Below are 18,167 nucleotides of genomic sequence, written 5' to 3'. Positions count from 1 at the left end.
AAGGCAGCGGAGACTCCTACATGGTGTTGGCTGTAGAGTACCAAATCAAATGTCTGAGAGGCAGGAGCAGATTGGCACTCCGACCCTTGTTCTACACAACGGCTGCCTTTGAGAAACACCAACTCCCTCCGAAGCAGAGGCTTTTTGTCTTCGCTCCCTCTCATTACTTTGAATCAGCCAGGCACCCTTAACTTCAGCTCCCTTGTCCCAGGGCCCAACTCTCTCTATCTCTCTCTCTCGGCCTCTTTCCCCCCCCTCTAAGGAGTTGGCTCCACTCCATTCCTCATTATCTCTTTTATATTTTTCATTTTGTCATTTGTTGTATTCGTTCCCTCCTCCTTTTCCCCCTTCCATTAAAGGCCCTCTCCTCCCCTGCTCAAGCATGGGGCTTTCTCTGAAGGTATCCAGAGAAGCCTTTTACAATGGAAGGCCCCAACATAAAAAGGGGAAAAACCTGGGCATTAGAATTTAATGAGCGGCTGGCTGGGCGAGAAAGAGAGATAGAGAGTGAGAGTGAGAAAGAGACACTGAGAGAAAGTGAGATAGGAAAAAGAAAGAATGAGAGAGAGAGGGGGGGAAAAAGATAAGGTGGATAGAGAGAGAGAGAGTCGATAGAGAGAAATGGATAGGAGAGAAGAGAGGAGGAGAGGAGAGGAGAGAGAATGCCAGGGAGAGAGGATGGAGAGAGCATAGGCTCCATTATAGTGGCAGAGAACTCCTGAAATACTGGAGCCGGGCGTGCACTCTGATCAGGACTGCAGTGAGCACAATTACCTTCTTTTCAAATCCTTCAGTGACACTGCGGGAGGAAGGAGGACTTTGAAACTTGAAAGGCAGGAGCTCGCTTTCAACCTCAAACGCGAGCAGGAAAGGGCTCTGAAATTTGTTCAGCGCTCCCCATCCACCATTAGCTTGTTTCTTCCTCTCGCCTGCAGGCATTTAAGCAGTTTTTGAAAAGATGTTAAGAAATTCAATCACCATAGAGAGTCCGGGATAGGTCTTTTTTCCCCTTTTTTTGTGTGTGAGGCATGCTTCCCCTTGGTCCACCGAGGACCGGCCTCCTGCTTTGTGTTGTGGGTGAATGGACTTGTGAACCGGTGGAGGAGAGGAGGACGGGATGGGGGCAACCATGGGAAAAAGGGAGGGAATAAAAGAGGAATGAAAAATGAGGGAGGGAAGAAAGAGAAAAAGCCAAGAGGATCTGTTTGAGGCTGATGGTGTTCAGGGTTGGAGAGGTGCTCCTGAAGTTCAGGCTTTTCAAAGTGTTTGCAGACACCTGAGTCCTCCACATCAGAGGCAGAGTACGCTGCACAGCCACAATGGATGAGAACACTGACTATAAAGCCTCCAGCTATCCAACGCAATACACTATGAAACACCATTGGACATACATTAGACCAAAAAATACATATTATAATCATTATCAGTAAACTGCACCTATGAAGTTCAAGTATAGTCAAGTAAAATATAACCAAGTTTTCGAGCCGTTTAGGTTGGATGACATGTGACCGGGATAAAAAATAGAAATGGGGATAGGACTGAGTCTTGGGGGATCCCTCCTATTTCAGTCTCACCATTCAAGTTTTAGTTCTTGACCTTCTGCTGCCCAGTATTTGTTTAACCTTTTCAAGTGGTATACACTGAAATAATGAACCCATTTTAGGTAGTATGCACTGAAATAATGTACCCATTAAAGGTGGCATACACTGAAATATGGAACCCATGAAAGGTGGTATACACTGAAATAATGAACCCATTAAAGGTGGTATACATTGAAATAATTACTCATTACAGGTGGTATTCACTGAAATAATGAACCCATTTAAGGTGGTATTCACTGAAATAATGAACCCATTTAAGGTGGTATACACTGAAATAATGAACCCATTTAAGGTGGTATACACTGAAATAATGAACCCATTTAAGGTAGTATACACTGAAATAATGAACCCATTTAAGGTGGTATATCCTGAAATAATGAACCCATTTAAGGTGGTATACACTGAAATAATGAGCCCATTTAAGGTGGTATACACTGAAATAATGAACCCATTTAAGGTGGTATACACTGAAATAATGAGCCCATTTAAGGTGGTATACACTGAAATAATGAACCCATTCAAGGTGGTATATGGCAGAATGACAGTTCACCATGGTGACGTGGAGGGGAGAGGAATGTTGGAGTGACAATAGTTTGATTTAAATATTAGCTGCTTGACCTCTCCGAGACATAAGTGAGTAGGGCTGGAGTTCACTGAGAGGGAAAGAGAGAGGGAGGGGGAGGGAGGGAGGGAGAGAAAGAAAGACAGACAGACACCCAAATGGGGAAAAGGGGAAGAAGCCAAAGACAGACACAGGAACGTAGTGTAATAATATCTTTGGGAATAATTACCAAAGTATTTTGTCTCCAGAAAGAGTTCATAGACGGTGTTAGCTGCATGGGCTTGTGGGAGTTTGACTTCACTTCCAAATGTTCAAAGATTATTGCTACAAGCACATTGTGTATGTCAAGTCTATGGAGCTAATACATAAATAAACTAGACCAAGAATTAGAATCTTCTCCGGGTCTACCATAAGATATTATTCCCGGCCTCGACACTGTGTCTGCTGGATCAGTATTCGGTACATACCGGCCTACACTCCTCTCAGCAGCATAACCCTGTCCTTTGCTCTAGTTGCTCCCAGCACAGTTTACAGTCCCCACTTTCTTCCTCAAATCCAATCCATGCGAGAAGATGAACCCAGAGTCTGAAATCCCTTTATGTTAATATTGCGCTTTGCAAGAGCAGCCCCTATTAATCCAGCTTTAACAGCATAAGTGCCATTATTCCCTTAATAAGATCACGGGCTGTGCAGTATAGGATTAAATACTTATATCATAACTGACACTATCATTTCCTGCGGAGGAGAGCATGAGCCTCTGCTCTCTTGCTGGTTTGTCAGTTCTGTGTTGAGGCTCGTGGAATTTGCTGCTCCGAGCGCTGTGGCACCAGTCGGGCATGGCTGGGCCCTTACACAGGTAATGGACGTGGGAGAGTGAGAGGGGGGTCTCTCGTTCTCCCTCTCTTTCGCTCTCCTCTCGACCCCTCTCGCTCTCCGACTCGGGGTAGCGCTCTTTAATCTAGCCCTCTCCTCTGCACTTAATGGGCTTTTGAAGGGCTGCAGTTCTCCATTGCCTCCAGTTCATAGGGGGGCCTTACAGCGCTAGGCTGGTAAATGCTACAGAACCTTTGGCGTCGGCACTCTGTCAGGGCCCTCAGTGAGACGTTAGAAAAGAGAGAGCAACAGGGGGCACCGAAACAACCAGGAACCAGGGCAGGACCAGAGGAGATTTCCCAGCAGCCTCCAATGAAGTGGATCTGTTGCTCAGTCAAGATAAGGCCAAACTCAGTGGACTCTCTGGATCAGGATGGAGGAGTAGGATGGATTTGAGGCATTTAGGAAGACAGAATTGTATGTGACTGAATTAAACCGGTTCTGCAATAGTTCTGAAGCGCATACGGCTAGAGCCAGTGTAAAACTTTAGATGAGCCAGTGTAAAACTTTAGATGAGCCAGTGTAAAACTTTAGATGAGCCAGTGTAAAACTTTCGATGAGCCAGTGTAAAACTTTCGATGAGCCAGTGTAAAACTTTCGATGAGCCAGTGTAAAACTTTCGATGAGCCAGTGTAAAACTTTCGATGAGCCAGTGTAAAACCTTTGATGAGCCAGTGTAAAACTTCCGATCATACAAAACATTAACCTAAGCATGTTAAAATGTAATAATTGATCATAATCATACTAAGGTACAGATGATAGGAATAATCTCCTTTTATTTACAATAAAGCTCAACATTCATCATTTCTTGGACACTATTCAAGTGTGTAGGAGTTAGTATTACATGAAAAGTGCCCAGAGTATGCTCACTTCAGGGACTACTCAGAACTAGTCTGTACAGTAGCACTCACCAGGTCAGGTACCATGTGACCCCATGAAGGCCAGGGTCAGTGGTCAGGTCAAAGGTACATTCTTTCCAAAGCAGCTCAGCCCTTGAACTCTCTTCACTTTCATCCCCACTAACCCAGCACACCAGGGATAGCTTCTCAGGGGGACTCTCCGCCTTTCCATCTCTCCGCTTAGTTTCTCTCCTTCACCTGGAGAGAGAAATAGAGAGAGAAAGAGATTACTCTGGCAGAGAGGGTGTGTGGAGAAAGTGGGGTGTGTGGGGGGGGGGGGGGGGGGGTGTTGATACCATGAGGCCGCTTAATGGGCAGTTTGGAATGCAGGCGGAAAGACCTGGTTGCCTTCTCCATGGGAATCCATTTATTTTATAAAAGGAACAGACGAGGCTGACTTTAAGATCCGACTTGGGAATCGCTCCCCCTGAATGTGGCTGTGATGCAGGGGGTTCGTTTAGTTGGTGAGAGCACCAGAGATGAGTGCTATTGGCTTTAGCTGTCTTCTGCTTGAGTCCTATTGGCTTGAGCTGTCTTCTGCTTGAAAACTCACACGTTCAGCTGGCTTATATGGAGACCAAACCAGCGTGGATTTGCAGGGAAGACCCACCGTGCATACTTGGTTGGTTGCATGTGTACAAAACAAATCCCCTGCCCCTCATAGGAGTATGCTACATTATCTAATTTGTGTGTGTGTATTGACTCTGAGAGGTAAAGAAATTCCCCTTGACGGCAGCATCCGTAATTCATCGGCAGCATCCGTAATTCATAATTCTACTGACTGTGAAACTACTACCCTTCACCACCAAAGGCATTCAGGACAGGTTGAGAAGACTTCAGCAGACTTTAGGCTCTGTACAGTAGCTTTAAATGTACAGGGATCAATTATGGTGTATGTACCCTCAATAAGTTAGGACCTTACCCTCTCTCTCCCCCCTGTCCCCTTACAGAGGATGAGAGCTCGGGCACGCCGTACCACCACCACCACCACCACCACCGTGAGAGGCGCAATGCCATCAGCACCCAGGCCCCCACACCCGGGCCCCCTGGCAGCAAGCTGGGTGAAGAGCCCTCCACCTCCACAGAAGAGCGCCCACCGTTGGTAAAGAAAGAGTTGCACAGCTCGCTGCCCCACCTGGTCGACCACGGCCTCCCGTACCGCGGAACGCTGTTCGCCATGGACCCTCGCAACGGATACCTGGACTCCCACTACGGTGAGTACAGACAACGGACCTCCGTTTATAGAGGAGGGGTTGGATAGGATGTTCCATTTGATTGTTAGAGAATGTTTGTGATGCCAAAAGTAGTGGGTACTCGCTTAGTTTGTGTCAGCGGGGCTTTTGGTCATCAGACAACTTGAATTGTCTCAGTGAGTTACTGAATAGATTGATGGATAATTACATAAAAAAAAAACTGGGGGCGAGATCAATGATAAGTCAAAAAATGAACCGTATTTGTGAGCAATATACTGTAATTTGAGTGAGGCGGCAGGCTCAAAGACAACATGCCTGTAGAACCCCCAACACCCTCTGAACAGTGGCACCAAGGTTCTGTAGAATAATAGGTAGAAGGCAAGGCTGCTAGTCGCTTGATTAGGCCTGACAGATCAGCTGCTCCCTCTCTGGGAAGTTAGTATGTGAAGCATTCAGTGCAGCTCCTTAATTCCCTCATTAGGGGCCTGTCTGAGCCCAGTACTCCACTTCCACTCATCAACACACACATCAAACCCCAACTCTACACTACACTGCATTTCACAGTCAAACCACACTCACTAACCCCCCACCTCCTCCCCCTTCTCTCTTACTGGGACGGAGAGACTGTGGGTGAGAGAAAGGGAGACGGGAGGAAGAGAGAGAGAGATACAGTATATATAACGGGAGACGGGAGGAAGAGAGAGATACTGTATATATAAAGGGAGGAGTGAGCGAGGTACATGAGGTTTGAGGTTATGATAGAAAAATGATAGAAAATCAAATATGAGAGAGAGAGAGAGAGAGAGAGAGAGAGAGAGAGAGAGAGAGAGAGAGAGAGAGAGAGAGAGAGAGAGAAAGAGGGAGAGAGGGAGAGAGAGAGAGAGAGAGAGAGAGGGAGAAGGAATAAGAGAAAGATGTAGTAATCGAATGAAAGAGAGACAGATGAGTGGAGAGCTGGGGGCTGTTTAGGAGGTTCATTTCGCCGCCACCGTAGCCTGAATGGACGTGGCCTCCAGGATTTGATCTGACGGTTTGTTTACTTTCGATACATTGCCTGCGAATTGGGCCTGACAGAGGGGTTTTAATCCGCAGGCCGTAATGAAAAGGTCTCTCTGTCCCTTGCTCTGGCTCCGGCTCCGTTTCTTTACTGTAACTCTATTTATTTAGTTAGTTCATAAGCCGGCGTCTCCTTTGTGCACTGGTGCTTCCATCCACCACAGAGCTACAGTACTAATCTGAAAGGTTACTTAAAGTCAGGCCCTGGCTCTGTTCATTGGTATAGTGGACAGGATCCTCGCAAGCAGAACATTACTGTCGATTACAGCCCGGTCTTAGCTCAGCAGGACTGCCACTTTTGATTGTGAGTGTGTGTGTGTGTGAGCACTGGGGGTGAGCACTTGGGGTAGGGGGTTTAAGCCCACTGAAGCCAAGGGGAACTAGGGGCGAGGGCTTGGGGGGATGGGTGGGTGGGGGTGGTTGGGGGTCACAGTGAGGGGTGGCAGAGCCTCAGGGTCATGCGTAAAAGTCAGAGTCTGAAATGGAGAGTTCAGAAGAAGCAGGAAAAGTCAAAGGGGTCGTAGAGCCTCAAAGGGCTCCATTCTTTCCACTTGGGGGCCTCCTGGGCCGCAGGACAGCAATCAGACCAGGCAGAGGGCAGAGTGGATAGAGAGATGACTGGTGCTATAGCCCCCCCCCCCCGTTCTGTTTCTCTCTCTTTCTTTCTCTCTCTCTCGCTCTCGCTCTCACTCTCTTTCTTGGACTCAGAAATTGATAAAAGTATCAATTCCATCCCAATGTTTTAGCACACAGGCAATTATTTTACCGAATTGAGATGACTAAGTTCAAGTGAAGTTCAGTAGAAAAGTACAACTGGAGTACATGCTGAAATGTGAAGACAGTCGTTTTTTCCTCGGAGGGTGGAGTGTAAAGTAAATGGATGTCCTTGGGACGTGCCCTGACCCTGACTCAGTTCAGAAAGAATTACGACCAGAGGTCAGAGAAGAGAGCAGGCCGGGGGGCTGTGTAAAATGGCTTCCTCTGGTACCAGGTGTGGGGAACACGAGGTGTCCCTGAAGGCGCCTGCCGGTCGGCCCGGTCCCATTCTCTCTGATTGGACCCAGGCAAGACCCAGGACCAGGCTCCAGAGCCTCCACCTCAGCCCCTCATGGTGCCTTCAGTCTGGGGGTCAGGAAAGGGCAAGACCCCCCCCCCCCCAAAGCAGCCTCCAGCCCCTTTGAACACGGAGCCCCATGGCTCTGCCACACCACCACCACCACTAGCCCCAGAGGTGTGAAGAACATTGACCCTGTGCTTGGTTGAACCCCTCCCAAACCTACTTCCACGGTCCACTCCCCCAACACTCCCTCTCCCCTGGGGTCTCTGACTGACTGTCACCTCCCTAAATGTATCCCAGGTGTATGTTGTGCCTGTGAGGGTGATGGAGAGGGGAGCATGGGTCTTTGTGCTGTGCTTGCAGAGCGCGGGGCGCCGCACGGCCTGGCTGCGGCCGACAACCAGGTAAATGCGATTACTCTTCCCTCCGTTGTACTGTCAGTGCTTAATGCGGCTAAACGCGCCAACACCTGCAGCCTCAAGCGCACCTGGACTGCCGGGTCGTCATGGTCATAGCTGTGGTGGTGATACGCGTTGTGGTGGGTGTTGAGAAGAAGAGGAGGGTGGATACTGGGGGTCGGAGGAGGGGGAGTGGAGTTTGTGTTCTTTTTAGAGGTCGCTGCTTCTCTTCGCAAATCTTTCCTTTTCAAGCAGCCCCTTCTGTGCTCTCTCCCACTCCCCTGTCTGAGGCCTATAAGACTCTGATGTTTGTGTTTACTCTCATCTTTACACCCACTTGCCCACATAAAGGAGGAGGCATTAAGGAAAAATAGGCCCTATTGTGTGCATTAGCTAAATCGCGGTGATGCCTAGCTTCTTAGCCGCTTTTCTTGGGCAAACACTGGAGAGTAAGCACTAAGAGTCCATATCCTGCTTACCACAACACTAATACGTGGGGCTTTCGCCTGGATAAGGAGGAGGAAGGATTGGGGAGGAGGATTAATAAGAAAGAGAGAGAGACTTGTTTTCTTTTTTAAAGATTTCTGTATTACGAGAACGTGTGTATTGTGAGGACGTTAGTGCGGCGGGCTGCGGCGCTAGCGACATCTGTTTACATTGTGGGCTGATTAGCGGGTCAGTGGTCCTCAGCAACAGTGGAACACTTGCTGGAGATCCGTCCGTCGTCTCCGCTCTCTCCCTCCTCCGGGATCCCTCTTCTTCCTTCAAGTGTTTGTCTTTTTCTTAAACACTCGTTCGCCCCTTCCTCCTCGGCCAGTCAAAACAGTTCCCGTTACGGGATCGTGAAGCGTATCCTTTTCAATGGTCGGCTTTCTTATGTTCATTACCAATCCAAACAGTATTGAAACATCAGAAGATGTTTTGTCAAAGGAAGGCGACTGGGGAGGGAAGGAAAAGCACTAAGCTGTTGAAACAATCCTTAAGTATGTTGGTTGGTTCCTTAACAACCAAGGCTGTTTGGTGGTTGCGTGTGTGTCTGTGATGACTAGGTCATTGTGTGGACCGAGACAGACTCTTATAGCTGAAGTAGAAGAGGGAACATATCAGCGTAATAGTCTGCTGTCTGGAATCAGGATCCAAGGCCAAGCACCTCCAGCTGGTAATCATCACACCAAAGCCTTGTCCATGTCTCACCTCTGAGACCTCTTAGACCAGGGCTTCTAAAACAAATAGCAAGGTGGAAGTACAGTAGAGATCTATGGCTGGTGTAGTGCGTCGTCTGGATACCGCCAGGCTGTATCCCTGTAACCCTGCTCTTTGTAGTCAAAGCCCTGGCTGAAGTGACCCATTACCTGGGATTGTGAAGACCCAGAGCACTGGGAGAGGGGAAGGAGAGCCCAGCCAGCACTCAACCAGACCCAGGGTTTATGCAGTGGTAGTGGTCTGGTGATCTCCAGCCCCAGACAGGGGTTAGGTTAACCTCCATGGCTGCTTTGCAGAGGAGATTTCAGGTCTACAGGTCCGTAGCACGGCGAGGCGAGACGAAGACTCAGCCCATGTCAGTCTGTCTGCCTCAATATTCAAGCGCAGTAGCTGACCACTGAAGTGAATGAGCTGGCTGTCACAAGACCCCAATGTGATCTGCACCACAATGGACCGGGCTCTGTACAGTTAATGACTGCGTTACTGCACTCTCTGATTCAGAGTCACACATATAGGCCGTACAGGAACTGTAGGAAAGCTTTCCTGCCACAGAAAAAAAACGAAAACGAATAAAACTGGAAAAAGTCATTTATAATAATGTTTTCTCTGACAACCCATTCAAAGAGGCCAACTTTCTGGGTTCCACATTGGGTTCCTCATCACGAGTCTTGGCGACACAGGTTCAAGCTCTCCTCCCCACAGACATTAGACTACAGAGGAGCACGAGGAAGCGTGGGGAGACACGTGCCCGTTTCAAGGGTGATCGAGGGCAAGTCTTTGTGATTGTTTCAATATTGGCTTCTGGAGCGGCGGGCGGTCCTGGTGAAACCCCCTAGTGGGGCACAGGGGGGCAAGAAGGGGGGGTGGGGGGGTGAGAGGAACCGGGGGGTGCCCGGGGGCGCCCTGCAGGCGATGGAAAGGAGTCTCTTCAATCCACCACCTTTCATCAAGAAAGAGAACCATGGCCGGGCAGCTCTTGAATTAGCCTCGCAGTCCAACGCACCGGGGATAATCGCCCGTGATCCTCTTTTATACAGCTTATTAGAGGGATCTCGCAGTGTAAGATAGGCCATATTCTTGCATGCATGTGCCGTTTGTAGGCCGTTTGATGATTGAAGGGGTTAGGCAAAGTTTGAAGTAGTTAAGGAACGCCACGTTCGCTCTGAGTGAAGGTCAGACTTTCTTGTGGTTTCTCTTAATATCTCAGAGCCCAAGAACGTGCGTAAAATTGCATTTTTAACAATGCCAAGATTAATTTGGAGTGGCTGGAAAATAAATGAAAAATATTTATTTAAGAAATGAATATTCAGCATTTTTGGATATCATTCTTGCAACATCTGTCTGTGTTTTGGACCCCAGCGTCGAATGAGGAATGGCTAATCGGTCGGTAGACACACAGAGGCATCACATGTCCAAAACAATAGGCGTGCTTTGAAGTAGCGAAGGCTTAAAAACGAAGACTTGTTTTTCGGACTGTCCGTAAGGATACGCCACCACCAGCACTAACACCACCAGAAACAACAATACCGCGTCTTCAACGCAGAGACCATAAAGACGTGAGCGCATGTACGGACAACATAGAGGCTCATGGGTCTTTCTCTTCCTCCTCCTGCTGGTTTTTAAACCATGACATCTTGTGCCTTCCTTTTCTCTCCCTCCTGAAGTGGCAGCAGTGGGATAATCACTTGGTGTGGAGTGGGAGAGTCACACTCAATTCGTGACCGCCTATATGTTTGTTCACTCTATGCAAATCTCACCGCCGGTCTTGTAGAGCAGCGATTCGTGTCCCTTTTCTCATAGCGTTAGCTACAAGATTAGCACCTTTATCCCTTCAACCAACCCCCCAAACGCTTCCCTCCCTCCCTCCCTTTCATCTCTCCATCTCTCCTGAGGACGGACTGTACCTATTGTTCTACAGGAGGAGAGGGCTGAGGCATGCTGGGTAATTAACATGTTTCCTCTCAGCTCTGTTACCTCTGTTGAGGCTGGAGCAAATAAGTAGACGACAGTACATCCTCTTGTCTGTACCACAGGGGAGAGACTTACAGCAGAGCGAGACGACAGAGAGGAGGAGGACAGGAGAGGGGAAGAAAGAGAGAGGGAGAGTCAGAAAGAGAGATGGAAGGGCAAAAACGGGGGTGAGAAGAAGTGCCAGTGAGAAGAGAGTGAGACTGGAGAAGGAGAGAGGAGTAGGAGGGGGGGGGGGTGTAACAAAGCAGAAAATGAAGAGAGACATAAAAGAATGGGAGCTCGAGGAGGTCAGGCCCATCATAGGCTTAGTGTTGCCTTCAAAGATGGCTGGGACAGGTGGCAGCTCCAGACAATCTCGCTCTGCAGAGCAGCATCCTCTCAGGAGGAGATAAGGGATTCCTCCGTCCAGCCCTCCCCCTCTCCTTCCTCGTCTCTCTCCCCCCCTCTCTCCTCAGCTCGACTCCCCCAGCCGGGGCGGCTTTGATGTGGCTCAGTGTGAGCAGGCTGAGCGGTGCGGCTGGGGCCTGTCGGGCCGCTGGGAGCCAGACTCTCTGCCTCTCTGGCCCGGTTCAATCAGCGGGGCTCTCCGGTGCCGGCCACGTTCAGGTCTCATTAAATCACTCCGGCAGGGTTAATCCTCTTTAAGGTTTTACACGGTGCCCCGTTTGTCTGTCAGCCACAGTCACCGAGGCCATAGGGACCCCCAGAGGCGCCACCTGCGTGACAAAAGACCCCCAAAAAATCACTGTGACACCAAGTTCTACTCCTCTCTCCTCTCTTCTACCCTTCCTCGCTCCCCTGTGTACAGTACTGTATGTTCTGCTCTCCTTTTCTTTTCTCTGTCTCAGTGCTATCACTCCTTCCCTGCCCCATGTGTATTCTCTCTCCTCTCTCTCGCCCTCCGTTCCCTTGATAGTACCTAGCTCTGGTTGTAAGTCTTTTAGGATTATTTTGGGGGGGAATTTGTTGACAGGGGTGGAGTAAATGGATTACAAGTTATCCTTGTTTTTGGGAGGAGGGAGAGGGGAGAGATCAGGCCCCGCTTTGAGTAAGAGACAAAGAGAGAAGGGGGAGAAAGAGAGGAAGAGGGCGAAAGAAAGGAAGAGGAAGAGGACAATATGAGCGATAGAGAAGGTAAGAGAGACAGAGATGTCGGCCTATGGGGAGAGAGACGGAGAAAGACCGAAGAGTGCGTGTGTGAGAGGGAGAAATGAAGAGAGTCAGAGAGTTACAGAGGGAGTGTTGCTGTGCGGAGAGGAAGAGCGAGGGCTGTAATTGGCCAGAGGTGACGACCCCTGTCTGCTCCTGAGACCCGAGAGTCATTTGTCTGATTGCTGTGACACTGGAGCTGCGTCCCAAATGGCACTCTATCTACTAAATAGGGCACTACTTATGACCAGAGCCCTGGTCAAAAGTAGTAAACTAAATAGGGAATATGGTGCCATTTGGCACACGGCCCTGGGTTTCTCTCTGCTCTACACCGCGTGGTGTGACCCACCGTTTCCTCAATTACAATCTTAAAAGAAAAGGTGATGTCCCCGTAGGAAAAATAAATAAAAACATGAAATAAATGATTTTCCTATGGGGACAGCCAAAGAACCCTCTTGGAGCCCTTTTTTCTAAGAGAGTAGACACTCATAATTGAAAATATGTAGACTGTGTCTGCAACATGCAGGTGCACTACATTAACGAGACGCACTAAATCAAATTCCTATCAATTTTTTTTTATTTTTTATGTTACTAAAGTATTACATTCTTGAATCATGAATCTTAAATATCACATGTGTAATAAATGAAGAATTCTGTCCTAGCGAACAGCAAATCTACATAACTAATGAGAGGAATAGATAAAAGTATAGTTTAGTTACTAGTTCATTTTTTGAGCCACTTATGCTATTTCCTACGCTGTCTGTTCTTTCATAACACATGTGGATATCAACTTGAATGCCCCGGGCCACAGTGACCAGTCACGCTGACCAAAGCCTTGTTGAATCCCAACCCTGCTCACTAGCTAGCCTCACTCTGCGTGGGTTAGAATTGAGGTCCCTCTTTCCCCTGCCGTACCCGGTCTGTGTGTTATTAGCCTCACAGTCACTGACTCTCACAGAGTCAGGCAGGGTTACTCTCATACACGCTGTCATGCTGGGTCAGCCCCAATATGACCTGCCGTGGGGCCCACGGTGGAGCTGCACTGTGGAGATATGGGGGCTATAGGCAGGAGCCGGAACAGGATCCGGCTCAGTTTTGGACTGTTTCCTTCCGGAATCTATTTGGCCGGATCCGGTACCTTTCGTGGCATTAAATATAAATGTCACTTTTTGCAATGTAACAATTTGAATAAACACAATCAAAACACAACCCCCCCGCAAACTCTCATCTCTTCAGCATTGCACTTCATCATTTATTTCCTTATAGAGCCACGCGAACGCTTCTGGAGGAGCTGCAGCATGTCTGATAAATGTAAATACATTTGCCAAAGTTAGAGTTTCTTTTTTCTTTTTTCTTATTTAACCATTATTTAACTAGGCAAGTCAGTTAGCAAGTTCTTATTTACAATGACGGCCTACCCCGACCAAACCCAAACCCGGACGACGCTGGGCCAATTGTGCGCCGCCCTATGGGACTCCCAATCACGGCTGGTTGTGATACAGCTTGGAATCTAACCAGGGTCTGTAGTGACGCCTCTAGCACTGTGCCTTGGTCCGCTGCGCCACTCGGGAGTTACTGCTGTCTGTTCAGAAAGAAATGAAATAATTCAGAATAGCCTACTACGCCATGAGAAAGCCTAACATTTTGCCACAGAGGATAAATAGCTTCTTTTAAAAATAGCCTAGCTGTAGTGTGTAACACAATAACAAGGCATAGCCTGCAGTCGGGAACGCGCAGCAAATATGTCAGTCAACAAACAGCATGCAGACAAAACTGGCCTTTCGCAATATTTCAAATAGTTTACAATCGCGGGAAAACACAGGTTGGAAAGCAAATGTCTCCTGCTGAAAAGAGAAGACTCTAATAATCTTTCAGCTGTAGGCTACCAAAATATTTTATCAACTTCAAAATATTGTTTTACAAAGTAAAACGAGAGAGAGAGAGAGAGAGAGAGAGAGAGAGAAGCGCATTAGCCTCTCTCTCTCTCTCTCTCTCTCTCTCTCTCTCTCTCTCTCCCTCTCTCTCTCTCTCTCATATACCATCACCAGCGAGTAAGCTGCGGATCATTGGGTGAGTCAGTGAGACTGAAAAGCATTTTTAGTCCTCCTCAAATTGTAGAATACAATATGTCTCCTCACACCTAGGCCTGGGGTATTGATTATGGTCATTGTAGTTAATTACCATGTTTTCTGCGCTAAACTATGTAGAATATTGGCCTGTTGGAAACTACAACTCATTACTACATCGCACAGTATGGGCTTGATCTGATTTATCTACAGAGAAACTGCACAATGTGCGCATTGAGCTCACAGAAAAAACCTGACCGAAATGGAATTAAAATAATTGAACTGATGTTGGTCAATAAGTTATTTACAAAATGTTGGTTCAAAATTACATCTTGTCTTATCTTATTTCAAGTTCAAGTTTACTGATATCCACATGGCAGCGAAAGACACTTAAATACATGGATATTACCATACACACACAGTAACACATTCAAGTTGAAATCACAAGTAAAATTCATGACATTACGGACACTCAAAGAGTTTTGTTGATTAATTTGCAGAGGTAGTGTGTGGGTGACTTTATTTAATCATATACTGTATGGTGCTATATACTGTATACACCATGCATTAGCTATGCTTAAAATAGATGTTTAGTGAACGGTCTGGCACAAAATGTTCCTCTTTATTTATTCACTGGGGTTAAATACTTAAACATGGGCCTTAAAAACAACACAGATCTGAAAATAGGATAGTCTCGAACCACCATAAATCACATGGGAATAAAACCCAAATATGCGTATAGCATGGGCCTGTTGAGTTAACCTGAGGTTTAAGTCATTTCCTTTCCACCGCGAGATGTATCATTGTTTGGACTGGCTGCTCGGGGGACCAGGCACTAGGCAGAGAGAGAGCGGGAGAGAGATGGGAGAGATGGAGATGGAGAGGGAGTGAGAGAGAGAGAGAGAGAGAGAGAGAGAGAGAGAGAGAGAGAGAGAGAGAGAGAGAGAGAGGCAGAGAGAGAGCGGGAGAGAGATGGGAGAGATGGAGATGGAGAGGGAGTGAGAGAGAGAGAGAGAGAGAGAGAGAGAGAGAGAGAGAGAGAGAGGGGTAGAGAGAGAGACAGGAGTTTAGTGCAGTGTAAATCTCTACCCGGCTGGGAAGGGGGGGGAAGGAGGAGGGTGGGGAAGGAAAGGGAGGAAAAGGGGGAGGAGGAGGGAGGAGGAGAAAGAGGAGGGCAAACCGACGCAATGCGCTTTGTTCTGCCCCCCCCCCCCCCCCCCCCCCCCGCATTTTAGGCCAATCTGTAGGAATTCACCAAATGCAGTAGATAGATTGGCTCTCTGCAGAGGACCCCACAAAATAGCCTCAACTTCTACTCTGCTGCTCTGTGCTGGCATGGAGGGAGAGAAGGAGGGAGGGAAAGAAGGAGGGAAGGTATGTCAGGGGAGCTGGTGTAGGGGTACAGTTCATGGAGAGTGGTATGTGTGTAGCTCCACTCTGAGACAAAGCGAGGGCCCTCGCTGGGAGCGCAATTTGCTAAGATTGACTCCACTTGGTAAATGTCTTGCCGATGCAGGACTTCCATTATGCTATTTGGGGTGGGTTAACAGGAGTACGGGGGTAGGGGGTAAGAGAAGTACGGGGGTAGGTGGTATGGGGTAAGAGGAGTACGGGGGTAGGGGGTAAGAGGAGTATGGGGGTAGGGGGTAAAGGAGTACGGGGGTAAGGGGAATAAGGGAGGGTAAATTGCTTTGACCAAACATATTCACTGCCTAATCTCAACCCTCATCTCTATCCTGCTTCCTGATTGGTTTAAATCATCTACAGTATATGCCCCAGTATGTAAGGAACTGTCAGCAATGCATAGGCACAACGCCAAAAGACCCTGCACAGAGTGACTTATGCAGTGTAAACGAGAACGTTCTTTGCTTCTTTGAGAGAGAGAGAGGGAGACAGCGAGAGAAAAAGGAGGTAGAGAGAGCGGAAGAAGAGAAGTGTATTGATTTACTGGGGAAGGAGAAAGTGCAATCTGCCAACGTTTCTCTCGATGATGAATGGCAGAGAGATTGGCAAGCCAACACTTTAAACACACTTCTTTAGTTTAACCTCTACCCTCTTGCCTTGTCTTCTCTCTCACAGTTAGTCTTTGCTGAGTAAAGGATCTGTTTTCTCCCCAGTCAAACACACACGCGCACCCACGAAAACACACCCACACGCACACTAGCTGTTTTGCTGAGTCTAGGCCGCTCACACACCTCGTACAGTACTGCAGAGAGCCTCAGCACAGCGAGAGCATTAGGCTAATTTATACAGCGGTAATTAGCCCATTAGACGTGCAACAATCTGGGACAGTAATTCAGCAAAACGCTCCAAAAGTCAACAGGAACTCCCACTGAGCTTAGCCGAACAGTCCCGGAATGTGTTATTTACATGTTGAAAACAGCTTGAGGTCTCAGTGTAAGCAAACACAAGCAAACAACTAGAGCAGTGGTGCAGGGGGCGAGGGATTGATCTGGAGGCGATGGGGACGTTCCGCAGCCCTCCATCCCAAAAAACAACCTCCAACATCACACACACTCCTCGTGATATTGACACAGTCCGCATGGGGTTCCCTTCATGTGAACAGTTGTAGCCGAACAGAGACACAGGTGTGCTGGTGTGATTCTTGATCCTGTGGAGGTGTTTTGCGAGGGAAGGGTCGGTGTCGCGCAGTTTGTGGAGTTGAGGAGGGATTGTAGGGATCGCAGAGGGGGTTTTGTTATCTAACGTAACGTAGACGTACACACGCTCACTCATTCACGTACACGCGCCGTTACTCATAGTCAGTCATACACGCGCACGCGCCCTCAACGAGCATCTCTCACGCGCTCAACTAAGCCAGCGCTCTCCCACTCCCTCGTCAGTCATCATCTGGCTCCGGGCAGCGGTGAAGGCGGCGTGCCTGAGTGTTGAGATCATGAGCGAGGAGAGAAGTGGCGTAATGAAACTTGGCAGTGCTGCAGGCCCAGCGCCGCCATCATATGTTCCACATTACCCATTCACAAACCTGTGGAGCAGAGCAGGCCCCGGCAGCAGCCCTTTTCTCACTCCGCTTCAGTCGGTTATGACAATCTGTCAGTGCGTCTTTGTGCTTTTGCACCAGAGCATGGAGGAGCGGAGGAGACTCGGTGGGTTCTGGATGACTGTTCTTCCTCAGTGTCAGGCTGCAGATGACACAGTGTGCGCGTCCCAATGGGCTCCCTTTCCCCTATTTAGTGCCCTGGTCAAAGTAGTGCACTATGTAGGGAATAGGGAGCCATTTGGGGGGCGCGACTCAGGGGCGCCATTCGGGACGCAGACACAGCGCTGGAGGAGAGCCGGCAGCAGTCAGTACGGGACAGGAGGAATCTCCCCTTATGGCAAGTCGTCAACCTTCTGAAGAGGTAACACGGGAGACATTGTTTATGTGAAATTGCGGTTCAAATTCGGTGAGAGTATGGTTGACTATTCAGATTATTTTCAAGTGCGGCAACACACAAACTATAGCCATACTCTAGACCTTACTAGACCTTACATTAAGGGAATACATTAACTAATAAGAACCCACTAGAATAATCTGCTTTAGGCTTTATTCTCTCAATCCCCCTCCTCTTTAAAAACCCTTTTATGTGTCCAATAAAAGACAAAGTAATTATCATCCTCTTCTTAATGAAGGGGAAGCAGTAGGCTTTTGGTCCTCAGTAACAGTGTGTTTGTGTTAGAATTACAACTAATGAGTCTGGTCAAAGTGGCCAACTAATTGTCCTTTCATTACACACCCATTTGTAATCACGTCTTAATGAGTTCCGTCCCTAAAAAATATGAAGCGAAAAATTAATACTGCTCTTATGCAAAGTTATGCAGGGTCATTAAAATACTTCAAAAGAATGTGAGACTTATTTGGTACTGGTTAGTGATGAATTGCTGTTGAGTTGCGGTTTTGGAAATGTACTCAAATTGATACATTTTGATAATTTATTTTCCCCCAAAGCAAAAGTTGCCAGACTGTGCCCATTATTTCTGAGGATTTTGGCCTGTTAGTGACATATTGTATTTGGTTGGTATAGTAAAGAATGCGTCTCAAATGGCACACTATTCCCTATATGGTGCACTACTTTTGACCACCCTATGTGCCCTGGGCAAAAACTAGTGCACTAAATAGGGAATAAGGTGCCATTTTG

General features: G+C 47.9%; 1 protein-coding gene across 1 annotated transcript in view; it reads left to right on the top strand.

Moving 5' to 3' along the window:
• LOC120051119 (transcriptional activator GLI3-like) overlaps positions 1-18,167 on the top strand; it is a 129,219-nt gene that overhangs the window by 42,518 nt on the left and 68,534 nt on the right. The window contains exon 3 of the mRNA XM_038997791.1: positions 4,886-5,149. Within this exon, the coding sequence (XP_038853719.1) occupies positions 4,886-5,149 (264 nt within the window). The remainder of the gene's footprint in view (positions 1-4,885; positions 5,150-18,167) is intronic.

This window comes from Salvelinus namaycush, chromosome 7 (assembly GCF_016432855.1).
Source record: "Salvelinus namaycush isolate Seneca chromosome 7, SaNama_1.0, whole genome shotgun sequence".
NCBI classification, from domain to species: Eukaryota; Metazoa; Chordata; class Actinopteri; order Salmoniformes; family Salmonidae; genus Salvelinus; species Salvelinus namaycush.
The sequence above is the reverse complement of the archived record's forward strand: the minus strand, read 5'-3'. Positions and strand labels throughout refer to the sequence as shown.